This window comes from Ahaetulla prasina, chromosome 7, assembly GCF_028640845.1.
Source record: "Ahaetulla prasina isolate Xishuangbanna chromosome 7, ASM2864084v1, whole genome shotgun sequence".
NCBI classification, from domain to species: Eukaryota; Metazoa; Chordata; class Lepidosauria; order Squamata; family Colubridae; genus Ahaetulla; species Ahaetulla prasina.
The window spans coordinates 5,504,658-5,528,381 of record NC_080545.1 but is presented as its reverse complement, the minus strand read 5'-3'; the positions used below and the strand labels follow the sequence as shown (position 1 = coordinate 5,528,381).

The 23,724-nt window shown below is 44.4% G+C and overlaps 1 protein-coding gene across 1 annotated transcript; it reads right to left on the bottom strand.

Moving 5' to 3' along the window:
* Nucleotides 1-1,575: 1,575 nt before the first annotated feature.
* Nucleotides 1,576-22,991, bottom strand: GNAT3 (G protein subunit alpha transducin 3). Its single transcript, XM_058191383.1, has 8 exons — nt 22,874-22,991; nt 15,898-15,940; nt 10,296-10,437; nt 9,149-9,306; nt 8,124-8,252; nt 5,403-5,532; nt 4,606-4,759; nt 1,576-2,022 (listed from the first exon to the last, which is right to left on the bottom strand). The coding sequence occupies exons 1-8, from the start codon at nt 22,989-22,991 to the stop codon at nt 1,832-1,834; spliced, it is 1,065 nt and encodes a 354-aa protein (XP_058047366.1). The 3' UTR covers nt 1,576-1,831.
* Nucleotides 22,992-23,724: the final 733 nt, after the last annotated feature.

The window sequence follows — 23,724 nt, the reverse complement described above, 5'->3', positions numbered from 1 at the left end:
ACAGGTTCCTTGGTTGTGAGCTCTGTGCCTTGCTTTTTTCTTTGGCTTTTGTTTCTGCCTCTGAAAGCCTCCGAAACAGAGCTTCAGAAAAAAAGCCTCTGAAGCTCTGTTTAGAAACTTCTTTTCTGAAGCTCTGTTTGGAGGCTTTTTTTCTGAAGCTCTGTTTGGAGGCTTTTTTTTCTGAAGCTCTGTTTGGGGGCTTCTTTTCTGAAGCTTCTTTTCTGATGCTTTTTTCAGCCTCTGAAACCTCCATTTGAAAAGCTGGGCGTGGTTACGTTCAGAGTATAAGACGCACCCAGATTTTCACCCTCTTTTTTGGGGGAAAAGGGTGTGTCTTATACTCTGAAAAATATGGTAGGTCAGTATGCTCCAACTCAATGGTCACCAACTGGTGGTCCATGGACCACTGGTGGTCCACAGAAAAATTATTTTCATTTTTTACATTGCACTAAATACTATTTATCTTTTTTTTTAAAAAAAATCATATCAGTGGTCCATGGGTTTTAAAATTATGAATTTAGTGGTCCCTGAGGTCCGAAAGGTTGGGGACCCCTGCTCCAACTAACATTTAAATCCAAGGAATGTTTAACAGGAATCACCAATAGTAGAAATCTATTGATCTGGGTTGGGAAAAAGATTACAATAAGACCGAAGCAAACCCATCCTCAGCAAAATTAAAAGTTCTGCTTGCAGATATATTCCAGACTAAATGGCCCCCCAAAAATAAAAAATAATTGTGCATTCATTAGAGATTCCGTATCACATTTGACAGTATCAAACTCTGTGGCAATACTAAAGAGATTAACTAAATTTGATCATTTTTCTATTTCTTGAATCACTAACTTGGCTACAAACAGATGAGTGACCACTAGGTGGCAACATTACAGTAGTTTTCTGTATCCCTTTGCTGACCTCTACTGGTGATCTAGAATTTTGCAGTAATAGTCATATTATTTCCCATTTCTTTATGTCCACCTTCAGGCTACACACATTAACTCAGAAGGAGGCACTACTAAGGCTTATTTGCTTTTTTTTTTTTTTTTTTAAAGAGGTGACTCAAAATGGCAAGAAAAGTTCCAAGAGATGCAAAGGAGATTTTGCAAAAGAAAAGGGAAAAAAAGAAAAGTTGTGAAGAGCTTAAAGACCTGTGAGAGGGATCTTGGAGTCCTAGTGGACAACCATTTAGATATGAGCCAGCAGTGTGCAGCAGCTGCTAAAAAAGCCAACACAGTTTTGGGCTGCATAAACAGAGGGATAGAATCAAGATCACGTGAAGTGTTAGTGCCACTTTATAATGCCTTGGTAAGGCCACACTTGGAATATTGCATCCAGTTTTGGTCGCCATGATGTAAAAAAGATGTTGAGACTCTAGAAAGAGTGCAGAGAAGAGCAACAAAGATGATTAGGGGACTGGAGGCTAAAACATATGAAGAACGGTTGCAGGAACTGGGTATGTCTAGTTTAACAAAAAGAAGGACTAGGGGAGACATGATAGCTGTGTTCCATTATCTCAGGGGCTGCCACAAAGAAGAGGGAGTCGGGCTGTTCTCCAAAGCACCTGAGGGTAGAACAAGAAGCAATGGGTGGAAACTGATCAAAGAAAGAAGCAACTTAGAACTAAGGAGAAATTTCCTGACAGAACAATCAATAAGTGGAACGACTTGCCTGCAGAAGTTGTGAATGCTCCAACACTGGAAATTTTTAAGAAAATGTTGGATAACCATCTGACTGAGATGGTGTAGGGTTTCCTGCCTGGGCAGGGGGTTGGACTAGAAGGCCTCCAAGGTCCCTTCCAACTCTGTTGTTATATATATTATATATATTATATATATTAAAAGAGTCCACAATCTTTGAGGTTCTCTTTGATGATTATATCTGTTACAGCGTCGAACACAAACTTCACGTTCTGAGTATCTGTAGCACAAGTCAAGTGGGCGTAGATCTCCTTGTCTTTTTTCCTGATGTTCAGGTCCAAAAATTGTTTCTTAATATAATTTCCAGCGTCTTCAAAAGTGTTGGGTCCTGCTTGGGGAGAAACACAAAGGGGGACTCTTCATAAAATACACTGTGGTCTAGTGTTCTTTTCTTACCCACACAATGTTTCTCTATTCCAACACCCACCAAGAAAAATGCAAATTTTGATAGCCCGGATTCAAGGAATCAGTATTTTGCAAAAAGGCATGAACCTAGTGTGTGAATGTGATCTGTGCAGCAAAATAGCAATAGCAATTGCACTTATATACTGTTTCACAGGGTTTTACTTTCTAAGCTATAGTGACCAGACGTCCAGCTTTTGGCGGGACAGTCCTGCTTTTTAATAATTTGTCCCGTGTTCCGCGGCAATTCCAAAAAGTCCCGATTTTTTTTGTTTCACTCCCATTCTGAAAATGGGAGGCAGCAACGCAAGAGGAGGAGGCGGAGAAGGGGGGAGTGGTGGAGAAGGGGGCGCGAGAGGGAGGAGAGATGCCGCTTGACTTCACCCGAGAGGAAGAGAAGAGCCGAGCCTGCCTGGAAGAGCTGAGAGGAGAGCCGAGCCGAGCCTGCCTGGAAGAGTCGAGAAGCAGCAGCTGTTCCTCCTCCTTCAGGCAGGTGGCAAGACTCAGCGCGCATGCGCAGCCCCCCCACCTCCCGGTCAATGGTGTCCCGCTTTGCCTTTGCTGAAATCTGATCACTTTATTCTAAGTGGTTTACAGAGTCAGCCTGTTGCCCCCAACAATTTGGATCCTCATTTTACCCACCTTGGAAGGACGGAAGCAGAGGTGGTATTCAGCAGGTTCCGGAGAACCGGTAGCGGAAATTTTGACATTTAATGTAGTTCTGAGATCCGGCAAATACCACCTCTGGCTGGCCCCAGAGTGGGGTGGGAATGGAGATTTTGCAATATCCTTCCCCTGGAGTGGGGTGGGAATGGAAATTTTGAACTATCTTTCCCCTCCCACACCCACCAAGCCACGCCCACCAAGCCATGCCCACAGAACCGGTAGTAAAAAATATTGAATTCCACCACTGAATGGAAACCTGAGTCAACCTTGAGCCTGGTGAGATTTGAACTGCCAAATTGCAGGCAGCTGGCAGCCAACAGAAGTAGCCTGCAGTACTGCACTCTAACCACTGCACCACCATGGCTCTTAATCATACACACCATGATTCATTTGTTAGGCATGGTGGCCTAAAGGTGATTCCATGGAACAGCTTGCCTTCAGAAGTTGTCTGAATCCCTCACAGTAAGAATCCCCAGGCAGGCACTTCTCTAGGTGAATCAAGATGCAGTTCTCAAAATCCTGGAGTCAGAAGTGCCATCTCATGCCTGTGTTCCGTGATTGTTCAGTACCAGTCTGCCATGAACCCCAGAACGGAGGGGGAGAGGGAGGGGGACAGTGGTGGGATTCAGCTGGTTCTATCCGGATCGTGCTAACCGGTAGTGGCAATTGCAGAAGGCTCCACCCACTCACCTGGACGTAATGCGTGACTACTGCGTGCACACTCACATTTGCGAACCAGTAGGGAAGGTGGGTGGGTGGGGAACCAGCAATGAGAAGTGCCTAAGCGTGGAAAAATTTTCACTTGGGAGATTTTGGCGTGCAAATTTCAGTTCTGGCTTCGCTTTATTGTATTTCACTTGACCTTTATTAAACTGTACCTTTCTCAACACATGGAGTCCAGGATCGTTCTCGCTTAAAGGTTCAAGTTGAGGCAGGACCGGGGGTGGGAGTTAGCCAGTTCGGACCAGTTCAGGCGAACTGGATGCTAATTTTACTTCTGGTTCGCTGAACCAGTTGCAAGGACTGGCTGACCCCACCCATCCCACCCCTCCACTCGCAGGAGTCTCCATTTGGCCTGTTTTGGATGCAAGTACAAGGCCCACACGGAGGCTCTGGGAGGGCGAAAAAATGAGCCTCCTGGAAGTTCCGGAAGTGGGTCCATTTTTGGCCTCCAGAGGGCCTCCGGAGGGCGTCCAGAGCCTGGGGAAGGCCATTTTCATCCTCATAAAGGCTCAAAAAAAAAAAGCCTCCAGAGCTTGGGGAGGGCAAAAAATGGGCCTCCCAGAAGTTTTGGAAGTCTGGAAATGGGCCTGTTTTCGGCCTCTGGAAGGCCTCCGGAGCCCGGTGGAGGCTGTTTTCACCCTCCTGGAGGCTCGAGGAAAGCCTCCGGAGCCCGGGGAGGGCAAAAATGCCCCCAGGCCATGGTGCAGGAGGCCGACTAGACCACGCCCACCATGGCCACACCCACCCAGCAACCAGGCAGAGAACTGGCTGCTAAAATTTTTGAGTCCCACCCTTGGGCGGGAGTGACACCTGGTGTCTTTAGTTTTCCTTCTCCTCCATACTCTCTCTAAGAACTATTGTGGCCCTGAAGGCCCTCCAGTGGTGAAGATGTCACCAGAAGAAATCCATCTCCAGGTCTGATGGAATATGAGCCAAACCACGGAAGAATGTAGGAATCTACGAGCTGACCTAATTAATTTTGTTCAATTTTGCGGCTTGCTAGCTATCTTGAAAAGCAAATCCATCCCTTTGTCGAAGTTGGGTCATGCCAAGATGATGATCCATGACTTAGATGTGGGAACCTCCATAGAATTTTGCCCCAAGAAGCCAGAAAATTTACCATCGTATTCTGGAAAGCAGATGCGGAGGTTGGTTTTGGTTATTTTTTCTTGGAAAAGGTCTTTCTTGTTCAGAAACAGCACAATAGAAGTGCTGGCAAAGTATTTGTGGTTGCAGATGCTGCTGAAGAGGTGGAGGCTTTCGTGCATTCGGTTCTGTGCGAAGAGAAAACAAGGAGATTTTTAGATTAATCTATTATTCATAATTGCTCCTATGAAGAAGAACATCTTCATAGACTCTAGAAAAAGTGCAGAGAAGGACAACCAGGATGATTAGGGGACTGGTGGCTAAAACATATGATGAATGGTTGCAGGAATTGGGCTTGGCTAGTCTAGTGAAGAGAAGGACCAGGGGAGACATGATAGCAGTCTTCCAATATTTGAGAGGCTGCCACAGAAAGGAGGGGGTCAAGCTGTCTTCCAAAGCACCTGAAGGCCAGACAAGGAATGATGGGTAGAAATTGATCAAGGAGAGATTCAACCTGGAAATAAGAAGAAATGTTCTGACAGTGAGGGCAATCAACTAATGGAAAAGAAGTTGCCTTCAGAAGTTGTGGGAGCTTCAGCACTGGAAGCTTTCGAGAAGAGTCTGGACTGCCATTTGTCAGAAATGTAGGTGTAGGGTCTCCTGCTTGAGTGGAGAGTTGGACTAGATGACCTACAAGGTCCCTTCCAACTCTGTTAATCTGTAAATCCAGTCTTTTAGCTTGTCCAGCAAATCAGAAGAAAAAGAATTATATGAAGCACAGTGTATCCTTTCCACCACATAGCAAATCCCTCTCTTTCTCCTTCAACTTACCACTTCCTCATCTTCCACCAGGACCATGTCGTAGGCACTGAGGGCTGCGCAGAAGATAATGCAGGTCACTCCTTCGAAGCAGTGAATCCACTTTTTCCTTTCCGATCTCTGTCCACCCACATCAAACATCCTATGGAATGAATCTATGATTAATAAAATACTCACTTTGTGTGTTTCTGATGTGCACTGCTGACACATTTCAGAGGGAGAGAAGAAAGAAAAAAAGGAGGGAAGGTAAAAGAAGGGAGGAAGGAAGGAGGAGAGAAGAAAAAGAAAGAAAGAAAGAAAGAAAGAAAGAAAGAAAGAAAGAAAGAAAGAAAGAAAAAGGAGGGAGGGAGATAGAAGGAAGGAAGGAAGGAAGGAAGGAAGGAAGGAAGGAAGGAAGGAAGGAAGTGGGGGGAGGAGGAGGAAGGGGAGGGAGGATGTGAGGGTGGAGGGAAGGAGGGAAAGGAGGGAGGGAGGGAGGAAAGGGAAGGAAGGAAGGAAAGGAGGGAGAAAAAAGAAAGAAAGAAAGAAAAAGAGAAGGAAGGAAGGAAGGAGAGTGGGAAGGAAATGGAGGGAGAGAGGGAAGGAAGATCTGAAGTACAATAACATTATATAATAAGCATTTCTCTACATCAAACTTTATTTTATTTTATTTTATTTATTTATTTGTCGAGTACGTATTAGATAATATATATAAGCATGAATTGAATACATAAAGTGAATACAATTAAAGGGAACATTAGGACAGGGACGGTAGGCACGCTGGTGCTCTGATGCCCGCCCCTTACAGACCTCTTAGGAATAGGAATGGGGTGAGATCAACAGTAACTTAATCAAATAAAATCTGATTTTTTGATTCATCAATTTAATTAATCAAATTAATCAATTTATTAAATTTGATTAATCAACTTAATCAAATCAAATTGTCCAAATCAATGGAGTTCATCTTTGAAGTACCTAAACAGACCATGGAATGATGTGCCTGAGCTCAAGAAGGTGTTCAAAGCAACTTCCATTTCATCTCCACCACCAATCTGAGAGGTCAACCTCAAAGTCATCCAAGGTTTTACAGGGCAGGAGATCAACCGCAGCCTCCCCAGGTGTCAGTCAACACTTCCCTCATCATGTCACGCTGGCTCTGCTCTGCGTTGATGGTTGTCACCGTCATCTTAACCTTGTTTGACCACAAACCTCCCAACATCCCTGCTTTTTATGTGAACCTACATACCGTATATTCACTAGAAAGAGAACTGGAATGGGAAAAATAAAATGACTTGGTTACCGAAAGTGCAAGTCCTTGAAAGAAAACTGTGTCTCAATGATTCCCGTTGTTTTCACTCTTGAGTGAAGGACATCTTGCTCATTAGGGACATAGCCAGGAGCTGTCAGTCTGTCCAAATCATTGAGGTAACTGCATCAATGAGAGGGGGGGAAGAGAGAAAGAGAGAGAGAGGGAGGGAGGGAGGGAGAGGGAGAGGGAGAGAAAAGAGAGAGAAAGGGAACGAGAGGGAGAAAGAGAGACACAGAGAAAGAGAGAGAGAAAGAGAGAAAGGGAAAGAGAGAGAAAGAGAGAGACACACACACACACACACAGAGAGAAAGAGAAAGAGAGAGAGAGAAAGAGATAATAGAGAGAGAGAGACACACACAAACAGAAAAAGAAGAGAGAGAGAGAGAGACATATACTCACGAGAAAGAATAGAGAGAGAGAGAAAGAGAGAGAGAGAAAGGGAACGAGAGGGAGAAAGAGAGACACACAGAAAGAAAAAGAGAAAGAGAGAAAGAGACACAGACAGAAAGAAAAGGAGGAGGAGATAGAAGGAAGGAAGGAAGGAAGGAAGGAAGGAAGGAAGGAAGGAAGGAAGGAAGGAAGTGGGGGAGGAGGAGGAAGGAGGAGGATGTGAGGGTGGAGGAAGGAGGAAGGAGGGAGGGAGGGAGGAAAGGGAAGGAAGGAAGGAAAGGAGGGAGAAAAGAAAGAAAGAAAGAAAGAGAAGAAAGAAAGAAAGAGAGAGAAAGGAAAGAGAGAAGAGAGAGAGGAAGGAAGATCTGAAGTACAATAACATTATATAATAAGCATTTCTCTACATCAAACTTTATTTTATTTTATTTTATTTATTTATTTGTCGAGTACGTATTAGATAATATATATAAGCATGAATTGAATACATAAAGTGAATACAATTAAAGGGAACATTAGGACAGGGACGGTAGGCACGCTGGTGCTCTGATGCCCGCCCCTTACAGACCTCTTAGGAATAGGAATGGGGTGAGATCAACAGTAACTTAATCAAATAAAATCTGATTTTTTGATTCATCAATTTAATTAATCAAATTAATCAATTTATTAAATTTGATTAATCAACTTAATCAAATCAAATTGTCCAAATCAATGGAGTTCATCTTTGAAGTACCTAAACAGACCATGGAATGATGTGCCTGAGCTCAAGAAGGTGTTCAAAGCAACTTCCATTTCATCTCCACCACCAATCTGAGAGGTCAACCTCAAAGTCATCCAAGGTTTTACAGGGCAGGAGATCAACCGCAGCCTCCCCAGGTGTCAGTCAACACTTCCCTCATCATGTCACGCTGGCTCTGCTCTGCGTTGATGGTTGTCACCGTCATCTTAACCTTGTTTGACCACAAACCTCCCAACATCCCTGCTTTTTATGTGAACCTACATACCGTATATTCACTAGAAAGAGAACTGGAATGGGAAAAATAAAATGACTTGGTTACCGAAAGTGCAAGTCCTTGAAAGAAAACTGTGTCTCAATGATTCCCGTTGTTTTCACTCTTGAGTGAAGGACATCTTGCTCATTAGGGACATAGCCAGGAGCTGTCAGTCTGTCCAAATCATTGAGGTAACTGCATCAATGAGAGGGGGGGAAGAGAGAAAGAGAGAGAGGGAGGAGGAGGGAGAGGAGAGAGAGAAAGAGAGAGAGGGAGAAAGAGAGAGAAAGAGAGACACAGAGAAGAGAGAGAGAAAGAGAGAAAGGAAAGAGAGAGAGAGAGAGACACACACACACACAGAGAGAAAGAGAGAGAGAGAAAGAGATAATAGAGAGAGAGAGACACACACAAACAGAAAAAGAAGAGAGAGAGAGAGAGACATATACTCACGAGAAAGAATAGAGAGAGAGAGAAAGAGAGAGAGAGAAAGGGAACGAGAGGGAGAAAGAGAGACACACAGAAAGAAAAAGAGAAAGAGAGAAAGAGACACAGACAGAAAAAGAAAAGGAGAGAGAGAGAAAGAGAAAGAAAGAGAACAAGAGGGAGAAAGAGAGAGACACAGAGAGAAAGAGAAAGAGAAAGAGAAAGAGAGGGAGAGGGAAAGAGTGAGAAACAGAGAGAGAGAAAGAGAGACACACACAGAGAAAGAGAAGTAGAGAGACACAGGCACAGGCACACACACACACACACACACACACAGAGAGAGAGAGAGAGAGAGAGAGAGAGAGAGAGAGGGAGAGAAAAAGAGAGACCCATTTATCAACATTTTGCAAAACGAAATCATGAGTGAAGAACATAAGCTGCTAATCTTTGCAGAGGTTACATTTAGAAAGAAAACAAATCTGTTTGCAATTAAATAGTTCCAGGTGACCGCTGTATGAAAAAAACTATGCAAACATCATAATTTAGATACTCAAATGTATTTAACTTGTGAAGCCTTTTGCATCTCTACTGGTTGCAGGTTTCACCTGAGGAATCCAAGGATCAGCCGGTAATTGACGGTAGAGTTCGATTGCAAGAAAGCCACTCACTAAGCAGCAGAGTCATTGAGCTGATACTCGGATGCTCTTTCAAAACAAGCCTGGATCCCTGCATCCTTCCACAGGCGCTTGACGATGCCAGCCAGTTCGGAAGTCATGGACCCATCCTCTGTGATCTCCGCCATGGCGTAAAGCTGCTTTTCATCTTCCTGAAATTAAATAACTGAACATGAATCTCTCCTTTATCGTGTTCCTAAATGGGAGCCGTCAGCTGGATGTTCAGAATTTCAGTTGAAGTTTGTGAATGAGGACTGGGATGGTGTAGAAATATTGCAATCAATGAATGAATAACAACATCAGGGAGGGAGGGAGGGACGAGAGGAGGAGGAGGGAGGGAGAGAGGGAGGGAGGAAAGAAGGAAAGGAGGAGGACGGGGAAGAAGGAGGAAGGAAGGGAGGGAGGGAGGAAAGATAGAGAGGAGGAGGGAGGAAGAAAGGAAGGAAGGTGAGGAGGAGGAAGGAAGGAATGAGAGGAGGAGGAGGGAGGGAGGAATAAAGGAAGGGGAGGAGGGAGGGAGAGAGAAGGAAGGGACAAAGGAAGGAATGAGAGGAGGAGGATGGAGGGAGGGAGGGAGGAAAGAAGGAAGGGATGAGAGGAGGAGGGAGGGAGAAAGAAAGGAAGAAATGAGAGGAGGAGGAGGGGAGGAAGAAGGAAGGGAGGAAAGAAGGAGAGGAGGAGGGAAGAAGGAAGAAGGAAGGAAGAAAGGGGAGGAGGAGGGAGGAAGGAAGGAAGAAAGGGGAGGAGGAGGGAGGAATGAGAGGAGGAGGGAGGGAGGGAGGAGGGAGGGAAGGAAGGAAGGAAGGAAGGAAGGAAGGAAGGAAGGAAGGAAAGAAAGAAGGAAGGAATCCTTTTTCAGTTCTAACTGAATGGTGGGGAATGGCTTGGGAGAATTTGCTTTCAGTCAGAACCAAAGAAGCTTCTTGGATGAGAAGTGAAACATCTTCAAGGAGAAACAAAGACCCATTGCCTTTTGAAAAAGCCCCCTTAGGACAAGTGTGGCCTGGACGTTTTTCCCAAAGGTGCTCTTCAGAATCCCCATAGACCATTGCAGCACATCTACACTATTATAAGGCGTATAATCAGGAAGGGGGGCATTGCATGCCTGCATGTTGGTTTTTGTCACAAGTCTCACACTCACTGTGCTTTGCGCATTCTCATATTCAATTCCTAGCGCGGACATCGCCTTTACAATAGACAGAATGGACTGCAGGGTGTTGCTGTAAACCACCGATTTGTACTCTTCGCATTCCTGATCTGTGTAGCCGTGGTTATGGATGATCCTGCAAGAGATGAAGAAGCACAGCAGAATGAAAATAAAAGCCAAAAACATGGGTGGAGTCCGAAACAAGTAGAAATTAGCTCGTTTGTGATCAACTACCAAACAATGGATGTGTAATTATTTTCGAACAACCTGTTCTGTCTCCTTCCACACTTCGGATTAACGAGCTGGCCTTCAGCCAGTGGATTCACGGCTCTTATCAGTCCTGGCAGAGAAATTGCAGCTGCCTGCCAAAGTTCAAACAAATGACTCACGTAGCAAGACTTTCAGCTCTTTTTGAAATGGATCAGCTAAACTTTTGCTTCCCGTGGAGTGAGAGCAGTTCCAAAGCTCCTTATATATCCTGTGGGGTGGGGCTCCTGCCCCACCGTTCCCTTTGATGACGCTGCCTCTCTAATCTTCTGAAGCGTGGATCAATCCAAGCTTGATTATTATTATTATCAGCTGGGTCTGAAGGCGTAGCCTGGGGAAGGGAGGAATCAGGGGATGACGGCCTCATTACGTCCTCCGACTGGCCTGGTTCTGGCTCCTGGAGCTGGGCCAAAGGAATCGGTGCTCCCGAGATAAGTCTTACTGGTCCTTCCCCCTCACTCTCGAAGTCACTTTCGGGCATGGGGCCAGGTTCGGGGGCTGGAGTCACAACATAACCTATTTTCTGAAGCCGTCTAAGATAGCTATCTTAGACGGCTTCAGAAAACACATTATTCAAACATAATTATGCATGTAAGATTAGACAGCATGTTACGGAGATCTGTTAATCTGTGATTCACCCCGAGGGGTGTTAGGAGTGTCTTATCCCCACAGTATTTTTTCCAGAGAGTAAATCATCTGTGTACCAACTTTGGTTGAAATTGCTCAAGGCGTTCCAGAGTTATGCTTGAACATACACACTCACACAGACACAGCCATAGATAGATAGATAGATAGATAGATAGATAGATAGATAGATAGATAGATAGCTAGACAGACAGACAGACAGACAGACAGACAGACAGAGAGATAGAGATAGAGATAGAGATAGAGATAGAGATAGAGATAGAGATAGATAAACAGATAACCTGGGCTTTGCAAGATCATAATATGCTGTCTAATCTTCAGAGATCGTGCATAGTTAATTGTATGTGCTGAAGATCTTCGGCAGCAGAATTTCATCAATGCAAATTGTCTACATATAAATAGCAGACTGCATATGCAGAGTAAGGGGGGCGTGTCAAATCCGTGTAAAGGAATTTATTGCCGACTTTTCGGGATGGTATAAAAGAGAGATTAAGAAAAAACTCTCTCTCTCTCTCATTGATGCAGTTACCTCAGTGATTTGGACAGATTGACAGCTCTTGGCTATGTCCCTAATGAACAAGATGCCTGTTGTGCCTTGTCCCCCCTCCTCTCCTCAGCCGGGCCCCTCCCATCTCCTGCCGGGCCTGTTATCAGATTCAGAGACTGATAATGAAGAGGAACGGCCTGGCATGCCTCCAGCCCCCAGCCCTAGCACCATGCCCGGACAGAATGTCAGGAATGAACAAACAAACTTCACTTCTACAGCATGTGAGCATGAAGCCAGCCATGTGTTAGAATTGCCAGCAGCAGATCAGGAGGAAGGGAATTTACAGTGGATGGATCCCCGCTTCTGGAGAATTGAGAGGCGACGTCAGCAGAAGGAAGGGAGGGGCAGGCCTGGATAAGTGCTGAGTCATGGAGCCACACCCCATGGCCTATATAAAGGATCTGCTTTTTGGCATTCCTTGAGTCAAGCAAAGTCTCATCTGGTTTGCTGAAGTCACACCTTGGATTCCTGCCTGCCTGAGAAATCTGAAAGGAATTTGGCAAAGCTGCAGAGGCTTCGTGGCCACGCTTGATACAGACTTCCCAGAGCCGGTCGTCGGAGGGGAGGGGGACACGACAATGCCCTTCGCTTACGAGTGAAAACAACGGGAATTATTGAGACACAGTTTTCTTTCAGATTCTGAAATTCTAACACCTCTACGCCAGGGTGAAATGCTCCCGGTTTGGACCGGTTCGGCCAAGCCGGTAGCAATGACGGCTGGTGGTTCGGAGAATTGGTAGCAATGGCAGCTCAAGGCTCCGCCCACCGGCCAGTCGTCATTACTTCCTGGTTTTAACCAGGAAGTAACCCGTTTTTTACCCTCTGTCAATGTGCAGAAGGGTTTGCACATGTGCAGAGGGTCGGCGCACGCATGTGACACACACGGTGCATCCACTTCCAAACCAGTAGGGAAGGTAAGTAGATTTCACCCCTGCTCTACATCCTATGTGATCAGGAGTTATGTTCATCTGATGAGGAACACGGTAGCTCATGTGATTAAGGGTTGGAAGTTAGCAAACCTGCGTTCAAGACCCAAGTGGACTTGGGGTCGAGAGGTCGAACGACTAGCCTTGTAGTGCAACCAAAACAATCTGGAACTGAACACACTCAAAACCGTAGAAATGGTGGTAGACTTTAGGAGAAACCCTTCCATACTTCCACCTCTCACAATACTAGACAACATAGTATCAACAGTAGAAACCTTTAAATTTCTAGGTTCTATCATATCGCAAGATCTAAAATGGACAGCCAACATCAAAAACATCATTAAAAAAGGACAACAAAGAATGTTCTTTCTGCGCCAACTCAGTAAGCTCAAACTGCCCAAGGAGCTGCTGATTCAGTTCTACAGGGGGGTTCCGCGGACCTTATGGGCTTTCGATACCATCGACCATGGTATCCTGCTGCGCTGGCTGGAGGGATTGGGAGTGGGAGGCACCGTTTATCGGTGGTTCTCCTCCTATCTCTCTGACCGGTTGCAGTCGGTGTTGACAGGGGGGCAGAGGTCGGCTCCGAGGCGCCTCACTTGTGGGGTGCCGCAGGGGTTGATCCTCTCGCCCCTTCTGTTTAACATCTACATGAAGCCGCTGGGTGAGATCATCAGTGGTTTCGGTGTGAAGTACCAGCTGTATGCGGATGACACCCAGCTGTACTTTTCTACACCGGACCACCCCAACGGTTATCAAGTGCTGTCCCGGTGTCTGGAGGCCGTACGGGTCTGGATGGGGAGAAACAGGCTCAAGCTCAATCCCTCCAAGACAGAGTGGCTGTGGATGCCGGCATCCCGGTACAGTCAGCTAAATCCGCGGCTGACCATCGGTGGCGAGTCATTGGCCCTGATGGAGAGGGTTCGCAACTTAGGCGTCCTCCTGGACGAACGGCTGTCTCTAGAAGATCATCTGATGGCCGTCTCCAGGAGAGCGTTCTACCAGGTTCGCCTGGTACGCCAGTTGCGCCCCTTTCTGGACCGGGATGCCCTATGCACGGTCACTCACGCACTCGTGACGTCTCGCCTGGATTACTGCAATGCTCTCTACATGGGGCTCCCCTTGAAGGGCATCCGGAGGCTACAGTTAGTCCAGAATGCGGCTGCGCGGGTGATAGATGGAGCCCCTCGTGGCTCCCGCATAACACCCATCCTGCGCAGACTGCACTGGCTGCCTGTGGCCTTCCGGGTGCGCTTCAAGGTTTTGGTGACCACCTTTAAAGCGCTCCATGGCATTGGGCCGGGTTATTTACGGGACCGCCTACTGCTACCGAATACCTCTCACCGACCCGTGCGCTCTCATAGAGAGGGTCTCCTCAGGGTGCCGTCAGCGAGGCAATGTCGTCTGGCGATGCCCAGGGGAAGAGCCTTCTCTGTGGGGGCTCCCACCCTTTGGAACGAACTACCCCCCGGACTCCGTCAGCTTCCGGACCTTCGGACCTTCCGCCGCGGGCTTAAAACATACTTATTTAATTGTGCAGGACTGAGCTAGATTTTAAATTTATGGGTTTTAATTGGGTTTTATTTGTATGTTTTAATTAACGGGCTTTTTGAATAAGTTTTTTAATGGTTTTTATACTGTATTTATGTGTTTTTAAGTGCCTGTAAACCGCCCTGAGTCCTTCGGGAGATAGGGCGGTATATAAATATGATTAAATAAATAAATAAATAAATAAATACAGAGGAATTATTGAGTCTGTCATTTGCATTTCTATAACTGTCTGGTTCGTTTCTGCAACCCAACAAGAAAGACACAGACTTCAGAGGATAATTAGAACTGCAGAAAAAATAATTGCTACCAACCTGCCTTCCATTGAGGACCTGCATACTGCACGAATCAAGACGAGGGCCGTGAAAATATTTACAGATCCCTCACATCCAGGACATAAACTGTTTCAACTCCTACCCTCAAAACGACGCGATAGAGCACTGCACACCAGAACAACTAGACACAAGAACAGTTTTTTCCCCGAACGCCATCACTCTGCTAAACAAATAATTCCCTCAACACTGTCAAACTATTTACTAAATCTGCACTACTATTAATCTTCTCTTTGTTCCCATCACCAATCTCTTTCCACTTATGACTGTATGACTGTAACTTTGTTGCTGGCAATCCTTATGATTTATATTGATATATTGACCATCAGTTGTGTTGTAAATGTTGTACCTTGATGAACGTATCTTTTCTTTTATGTACACTGAGAGCATATGCACCAAGACAAATTCCTTGTGTGTCCAATCACACTTGGCCAATAAAAATTCTATTCTATTCTATTCTATTCTATTCTATTCTATTCTATTCTATTCTATTCTATTCTATTCTATTCTATTCTATTCTATTAAGAGCTGCTGTGGAGCGGGGTGAGCTCCCTGTTGTGTCTGCGCCCCCAGAGCCGGGCCTCCTGCCAGAAAGTGACTTGGAAAGTGAGGGGGAAGGGCCATCAGGACTTACCTCGGGAACACCGGCTTCCCTGGCTCAGCTCCAGGAGCCAGAGGCAGGCCAGATGGAGGAGATAACGAGGCCTCCGTCCCCTGACTCTTCCCCCCCAGGCCACGCTTCCAGACCCAGCTGATGGCAATCAGGCCTGACTGGATCCTAGGTTTTGTAGGCAGGAGAGGCGGGAACAACAGAAGCAGGGGTGGGGCAGGCCTAGGAAGTGCTGAGTCATGGAGCCACACCCCACAGGATATAAAGGCAGCAAGAGCTGCTATACCTCTTCGTAGCAGGCAAATTAACTGCTTATCTAAGAGCTGAAGTACTGTTTGTTCCTGGGTGACTCATCGGCGTCGAGGGAGATAACAGAGAAAGTTGGCAGATGCTCGCTAGTTTTCTGTCAGAGCTGATAATGCCAGCTAATTAAGCCATCGCTTGGATGGAGGCGAGGGGGGACAGAACACTCCCATCCTTCACACCAGCTCCTGTTGGAGGCATTAATGAAAGCCCCAAATGGGCATCCCCCAAGCAATAGAGGTGTCACCAGCTAATCCTTTCAACCCAGAAAGGCCTTTAGTGCTTCTGACACGAGTGCAACACAATGTGTCTCTGATTGTTATCCAACTTACAAAACACAGTTAATATTCAGTTTTAATGCTGAAGTCAAAGCTAGAACATGGATTCCGAAAGTGACCTAAATTTTTGGTAGACCTACTTCATTTGTTTCACAATGGTGCTCTTGCCTGATTCACCAGCTCCTGCAAGGAAGAAAAATAAGTATCAATGTGACATATGGACAGGAACAAAATTGTCTTAAATTAAGCTATAATGTCAAGGTTCCAAGTAATACATATGAGGCAGGCATATTCCTCAAAGGATATTTTATTTGGATATATCAAATTGGCACAGATGTGATGGAAAACTGGCTCTAAGTTCCTGTCAGTGTTACATCCAATTAAAAGTAAAACTTTGTCACTTCTCCCCAGAGTCTCCAGTCACATGGTCCAATCAGTATACAGTCCAGTTGATAGATGACCTCAGTCCAGGGGTAAAATACTCCCAGTTTAGACGGGATCGCCTGATCCGGGAGCGATGGCGGTGGTGGTTCAAAGAACTGGTAGCAAAAATCCTGCCACCCTTCCCTCCCCCATGCCCAGCTGAGCCACGCGATCATCAGAGGTTTTTTTAAAAATTATTTTTAAAAGCATTTTTTCTTCGGCTGAAAAAATGCTTTTAAAAGTAAAAAAAAAAAGCCTCTAATGATCGCGCAGCTCAGCTGGGATCGTCAGAAGCTTTTAAAAGCATTTTTTTCTACAGCCTCTTCAGCCCAAGAAGTTGTAAAAAAAAATGCTTTTAAAAGGTTCTGACGATCAGGCAACTCAGCTGGGATCATGAGAACCCTTTAAAAGCATTTTTTTTTTTACAAAAATGGTGCCTGATAGTCCGAGGCTGTTTTTTTTTTACTTTTAAAAGCATTTTTTAAAAGGTTAAAAAACTGAAGCCTGCTAGGCAAAAAATGTGGGGTGTAGGCAAAAAATGGTTGGTGGAGTGTTTGAGAGAGAGAGAGAGAAGGAAGGAAGGAGGAGGGAGGGAGGGAGGGAGGGAGGGAGGAGGGAGGAAAAGGACAGGAAGGAAGGAAGGAAGGAAGGAAGGAAGGAAGGAAGGAAGGAAGGAGGGAGGGAGGGAGGGAGGGAGGAAAAAGGACAGGAAGGAAGGACTACAAACCTGGCACTAGACGCATCTTCAGAGGATAATCCAGGGCTGGACGGGACCTGGAGGTCATCTAGTCCAACCCTTCTCCAGCAGGACATTGTTAGTGAGTTTCTGTCTTTTGATCCCCCAGTCACGTAGCCACGCCCACCTAGTCACATGACCCCCCCCCACCAAGCCACGCCCACAGAACCTGTAGGAATGAAATTTAGATTTCACCGCTGGTATTTTCCCACAATCCTTTTCATGGATTCCAGCCACTCATTTAATGACATGGATGAGAGGGGCTTCTCTGGGCAATTCGGGCATGGGGACAAATTCCATTGCATTGCTATGTCGACTATCATCAGTCCGTCTGAGCAGAGCTGCTGCCATTTGCGGAGGTGGCTCAACAGATTTGCTCTTAGCCAGGGTTTGAAAAACCACTTCAAACCTTAATTTGCATTTCTGTCTTCCCTTAGGCGCATCTCCAGTCAAAGCAGCCCGCTCCGGTTGTGGTGAGACATTTATCTATTTGTCTACCCAAACATCCGTGTGTTCTTTTTAGCATTTGGATTTGCATGTAAGTAATTTGCCCCTAATTTGGGCAAATGGGTAGCAGGAAAGCATCAATCGTATGGAAAGCGTCCCTCGAGGTAAAACAAGCAAGGAACGACCAAGAAGAAAGCATCAATTTCCAACTCAGTGAATATGCAGTTTATTATTATTATCTCTTTTATTCATTAAACATGAAACTCGGTCAACTGAACATTCAAAAATGCATCCCAAATACCATTGACTGGTGCTAATGGTTGATCCGGGTTGCTGCCAGCATCCTAGGTATCAACCAAATATCTTCTTAAGATGTACGATGTTCCGAGTAGTGCAGTTTTTTGCAGTTCTGCTGGCGTTATTGCAGGAAGCTGCAATTTGTTGATGTATCTTATAAAATTCTTGGACATGGTATCAAGTGCCCCGATGACAATGGGTCATCATGTTACATGTTTCATCCACAGCCGTGTAGTTTCGATGGCCAGGTCGCGATATTTCATGATTTTTCCCAGTTCTTTTTCTTCGACTCTGGCATCTCCTGGTACTATGATGTCAATAAATTGTACGTTGTGGTTTTCAACAACTGTGATATCGGGCATGTTGTGTTCCAAGTGACGATCCGTTTGTATTTGAAAGTCCCACAAGATGTTCACCTTCTCATTTTCTATAACTTTTTCCACTTTATGTTCCCATGACTTTTTGGATACAGGTAAATTGTATTTTTTACATAATGACCAGTGGATTAATTTAGCAACTCGGTTGTGTCTAGCTTTGGAATCAGATTATTATTATTGTTGTTGTTGTTGTTGTTTTGTTGTTGTTGTTGTTGTTCTTCTTCTTCTTCTTCTTCTTCTTCTTCTTCTTCTTCTTCTTCTTCCTCTTCTTCCTCTTCCTCTTCCTCTTCCTCTTCTTCTTCCTCTTCTTCCTCTTCCTCTTCTTCTTCTTCCTCTTCTTCTTCTTCCTCCTCCTCCTCCTCCTCCTCCTCCTCCTCCTCTTCTTCTTCTTCTTCTTCTTCTTCTTCTTCTTCTTCTTCCTCTTCTTCTTCTCCTTCTCCTCTTCTTCTTTTCCTCTTCTTCCTCCTCCTTCCTCCTTCTTCTTCTTCTTCTTCTCTCTTCTTCTTCTTCTCCTTCTTCTTCTTCTTCTTCTTCTTCTTCTTCTTCTTCTTCTTCTTCTTCTTCTTCCTCTTCTTCCTCTCCTCCTCCTCCTCTTCTCCTCCTCCTCCTCCTCTTCTTCTTCCTCTTCTTCCTCTTCTTCTTTTTCTTCTTTTTCTCCTCCTTCTCCTCCTCCTCCTCCTCCTCCTCCTCCTCCTCCTCCTCCTTCTTCTTCTTCTCCTCCTCCTCCTCCTCCTCTTCTTCTTCTTCTTCTTGTTGTTGTTCTTCTTCTTATTATTATTCTTCTTCTTCTTCTTCTTCTTCTTCTTATTATTCTTCTTCTTCTTCTTCTTCTTCTTCTTCTTCTTCTATAATATTAGATAGGGTGACAATTTTGTCCACAATCAGCTTAGGCACCTAGGATGTGACAAACACAAAACCATTCCCAGGTTAAATGCATTTTGGGTGGGGAGAGAGCTGATCTTCAGTGATTTTGGTTAACAGGGTTTTTAACTATAAAGCAGAAAGACTTGCAAAAAAATCACATCCATGCGAAATACTTGGAAAGTTAGAGGACTGCAATATAGTTAATAGAATAGAACAGAATAACCGAGTTGGAAGAGACCTTGGAGGTCTTCTAGTCCAGCCCCCTGCTCAAGCAGGAAACCCTGTACCATTTCAGATAAATGGTTTTCTTTTCAAGAAAAGATTGGATACTTATGCCTCCCACCGACCTGTGCGCCCTCACAGAGAGGGACTCCTTAGGGTGCCGTCAGCCAAGCAATGTCGGCTGGTGGCCCCCAGGGGAAGGACCTTCTCTGTGGGGGCTCCCACCTTATGGAATGAACTTCCCCCTGGACTTCGACAGCTACCTGACCTCCGGACCTTTTGCCGCGAACTTAAGACATATCTATTTTTCCACGCAGGACTGGCCTGAATTTTAATCTTTTAGATGATTTTATGGGTTTTAATTCTAATTAGTTTTATAGGGTTTGAATGTATTTTAAAACTTGGGCCAAATTTAAATAAGTTTTTTAATTACTGTTTTTAGTTGTATTGTATGTGTCTTGATTGTTGTTTTATTTGGCTATAAACCTCCCTGAGTCCTTCAGGAGAAGGGCGGTATACAAATTAAAATATTATTATTATTATTATTATTATTATTATTATTATTATTATTATTATTATTATTATTATTATTATTATTATTATTATTATTAATATTGAAAAGCAGATCAGGATGAAAGTAAGGTTCAAGGAGGGGGCACAACAAACCACAAAAGCTTGGATATTATTAAGCTGGCACAACATCAGTTTATTTATTTATTTATTTTATTTTGTCACAACAGTATATATAAGCATAAGCATGAAAGTAACTATATAATATATAAGCATATATATATAAGCATTAGCATGCAATAACTATATTAATTGGATATAATGAAAGAAAACAATAGGACAGGAACGGTAGGCACTTTTGTGCTCTTATGCACGCCCCTTATAGGAATGGGGTGAGGTCAATAGTAGACAGTTTTTGGTCAAAGCTTTAGGGATTTTGAGAAGAGACCACAGAGTCAGGTAGTGTGTTCCAAGCACTGATAACTCTGTTACAGAAGTCATATTTTCTGCAATCAAGATTGAAGCGATTAACATTAAGTTTAAATCTATTGGTTGCTCTTGTATTAGTGTAATTGAAGCTGAAGTAGTTTTTAACAGGAAGGACATTGCAATAGATGATTCTATGAGTTAAACATATGTCCTGTCAAAGGCGGCGGAGTTCTAAGTTTTCTAAACCCAAGATTTCAAGTCTGGTGGCATAAGGTATTTTGTTGTATTTGTGTGTCCGCTGCGACAAAATGATCAGAAAGTGGCACAGCTGGTGCAGGGAGTTTGCAATGTTTGCTTTTAGTCATTCGGAGAAAAGTTTCCAATCTCACAGTCCCTTTTGGAAGAATTTACTCTCCGCAATCCCCAAAGATCAGACTAGATCTAATTTCAGTCACCAGAGAGGGCATTTTAGGCTAAATGTTTGGAGACCTTTAGCAGCTAAACGGACACAACAAAACCATCGTTTAAAGCATCTGCAAACTTTCAATCGCTGGAAGTCTTCAAAACAGAAGCTGCGTCTTTGATCTCAGAGGGATTCCATTAAATACCCTCCTTGCAGTTAACTTTGAAATCGTTTTATGCTCTTACGCCTTTAACGCAGAATGACACCTGTCCTCTGCACTATTTGTCTTTTTTTTTTTTTTTACATAACCTGCTGGCATTTTTAGAACGCGAAGGGCATTCGGCCGAATAATCCCACTCCTGTCAGGTGACAGCAAGGACACTTGACAAATGTTGTCATGCGGTTCCATCAGAGGTGACAGGGAGACACATCTCACGGGCTAAATTCTTTCCACGACAGTTATATTTTTAACAAGCAAAGGCCCTACTTAACGCAAGCTTGATCTAATAAAGCCGCAACCGTCTCATAAAAACTGTAAAAAAATGTATATATTCGGAAAGTCCTGATGTTTCTACCATTCATCTGATGATAAATCATTAACGGAATGAAAAGAATAGTGGAGTTGGAAGGAACCTTGGAGGCAATCCGATCAGATTAACAGAGTTGGAAGGGACCTTGTAGATCATCTAGTCCGATCCCCTCGCCCAAGCAGGCGATCCTATTTCATTTCAGATAATTGTCCAGTCTCTTCTTGAAAGCCTCCAGTGATGAAGCTCCCACGACTTCCAAAGGCAACTTCTGTTCCATTAGTTGATTGTTCTCACTGTCAGAAAATTTCTACTTATTTCCAGGTTGAATCTCTCCTTGATCAGACAATTAGTATTGTCTGGCCTGCAGGTGCCTTGGAAAACAGCTTGACCCCCTCCTCTCTGTGGCAGCCCCTCAAATATTGGAAAACTGCTATCCTGTTTCCCCTGGTCTTTCTCTTCACTAGACGAGCCATGCCCAGTTCCTGCAACCATTCTTCATATGTTTTAGGACTTCTAGTCCAATCCTCTGCTCAAGCAGAAGACCTATAATCTTCTGCTTGAGTTTCTTCTTAAAAACCTCAAGTGATGGAGTACCTATAACTTCTGGAGGCAAGTTGTTCCACTGATTAATTGTTCTCACTGTCAGGAAATTTCCCCTTAATTCTAAGTTGCTTCTCTCCTTGATTCGTTTCCATCCATTCCTTCTTGTCCTGCCTTCTGGTGCATTGGTGAATAGCTTGGCTCCCTCTTCTTTGTGGCAGCCCCTCAAATCTTGGAAGATTGCTACCCCTAGTCCTCCTTTTCTCTAGACTGGCCGTATTCAATTTCTGCAACTGTTCTTCACATGGCTTAATCATAGGTTTTAAAAGATATAGACATGACACATGCAGAAAGACGCAGATTTCATGCATGAACCTAATTCACGTATTTATTTATTTTACTCATCTCCTATCCAGAGGAAATCTTCCTTATCGAATAATGCACATGTTAGGCCGCAAGGCATGTTGCAAATTGACCTTCCCAAACCTGAATTAAAAAAAAAATATATCAAGCAAAATAAATCAAATAAACAAATCTCTTAGCTCAACGGTCCTGGTTCTCATACACTTGGGTACATTTCTGCTTCAGCAAATGGATTCTGAGGTTTCAATGCATAACTCAGCAATCAGTATTTGGAGAAACGTCTCCTTGTTCAGACTTCCATCTGCCAATTGGATTGCAGCTCTCAGTTTAAAGGTGAAATCATAATCCACTGTCAGCATCTTCCAGAAAGATTGGATTTGATCTGAGATTTACGCTTTGCAACATAAAAGGTAAAGGTTCCCCTCTATCCTGATAGAAAGATAGATAGATAGATAGATAGATAGATAGATAGATAGATAGATAGATAGAAGGTAAAGGTTCCCCTCACACATATGTGCTAGTCTTTCCCGACTCTAGGGGGCGGTGCTCATCTCCATTTCAAAGCCGAAGAGCCAGCGCTGTCCAAAGACGTCTCTAGGCTCATGTGGCCGGCATGACTCAATGCCAAAGGCGCACGGAACACTGTCCCCTTCCCACCAAAGGTGGTCCCTATTTTTCTACTTGCCTTTTTTATGTGCTTTCGAACTGCTAGGTTGGCAGAAGCTGGGACAAGTCATGGGAGCACACCCCGTTACGCGGCGCTGAACTGCCGACCTTTCGATCGACAAGCTCAGCATCTGAGCCACCGAGCCACCGCGGCCAACATACCTGCAAATTGTTTTGGGTTTTTTTTTGAAATTCTTTCCTTCTTCAGCTCCGCTAGATTTTAAAATAAGCCGATCAGACCGATAAGCTCTTGCTAGCTGTCAGGAAATCAATTTGAAGGCCGAAAGGTAAATATCTATACTTACTCACCCAACAGCAGCAACTTGACTGTCTTAGAATCTTGGATCGCATCTTCTTGAAGTCTTTTTTCGAACTCTCGCGATCGCTTCATTGATTCTTTGGACTCGGCGCTGATTCTGCTTCCCATAGTGTGGCCTTTTGTGACTCAGAATTAATGTCCAAGAAAACTGGCGTCTTAATTGAAAAAAAAAAAAGTACACTTTGGAGAAATAATGGAGCAGGCACGTTCCAAGAAAGCTAGGAGGTCTTCTTCCAACTTCTTCTTCAGCTTGTTTTCATTGACTTTGGAGCCACCCATGTCTACGAAGGTAGGTCAGATGTCTTATCTCATCTACTCATGATCACGTCAGACATGTAAATGTCGTTTTGAACATTTGCCTAAATCCTTTGAACATTTGTCTAAAAGCCAGGCAAAGCAGGAACAAACTATGGGCATCCCATCCGGATCCTTTGCCGTCCTTTCTTCCGATAGGAAAATATGATCTGAGGTAAAGGAAACATTCCCAATTTCTTCAATGAATGTGGGATGATTGAGCCCAGGTGTGTCCAACCTGCAGCCCTGGGTGGCTAGTAATGTGGCCCCACAAGATTGTAAAACTTTTAACGTTATTATGTGCGTTTATTTATGTGCATTTTAACGAACCGCATCCCTGTTTGCTTTGGGGCCTGCGGTGCTTCAGATAGAAAGTCCATACAGAGAGTGGTAAGGATAGCAGAGAAGATTATAGGAAGCTCGCTTCCCGTTATTCAGGATGCTGCTTATAAGCACTATATGTTTAGAGCTCAAAGCATTGTTAGAGACCCTCACACATCCACTTGTTTCTGTTGCTCCCTTCTGGGAGGAGGTTTCAAAATATTTC

Bases quoted from the DNA above. Each gene is read 5' to 3' on its own strand.
- GNAT3 (XM_058191383.1), bottom strand. From the start codon at position 22,991: ATGGGAAGCAGAATCAGCGCCGAGTCCAAAGAATCAATGAAGCGATCG. The intron at 10,438-15,897 runs GTAGGTCTACCA...CATCTCTTGCAG, and splicing joins ACCATTGTGAAACAAATGAA to GATCATCCATAACCACGGCT. The intron at 9,307-10,295 runs GTGAGTGTGAGA...ATTTAATTTCAG, and splicing joins ATGAGAATGCGCAAAGCACA to GAAGATGAAAAGCAGCTTTA.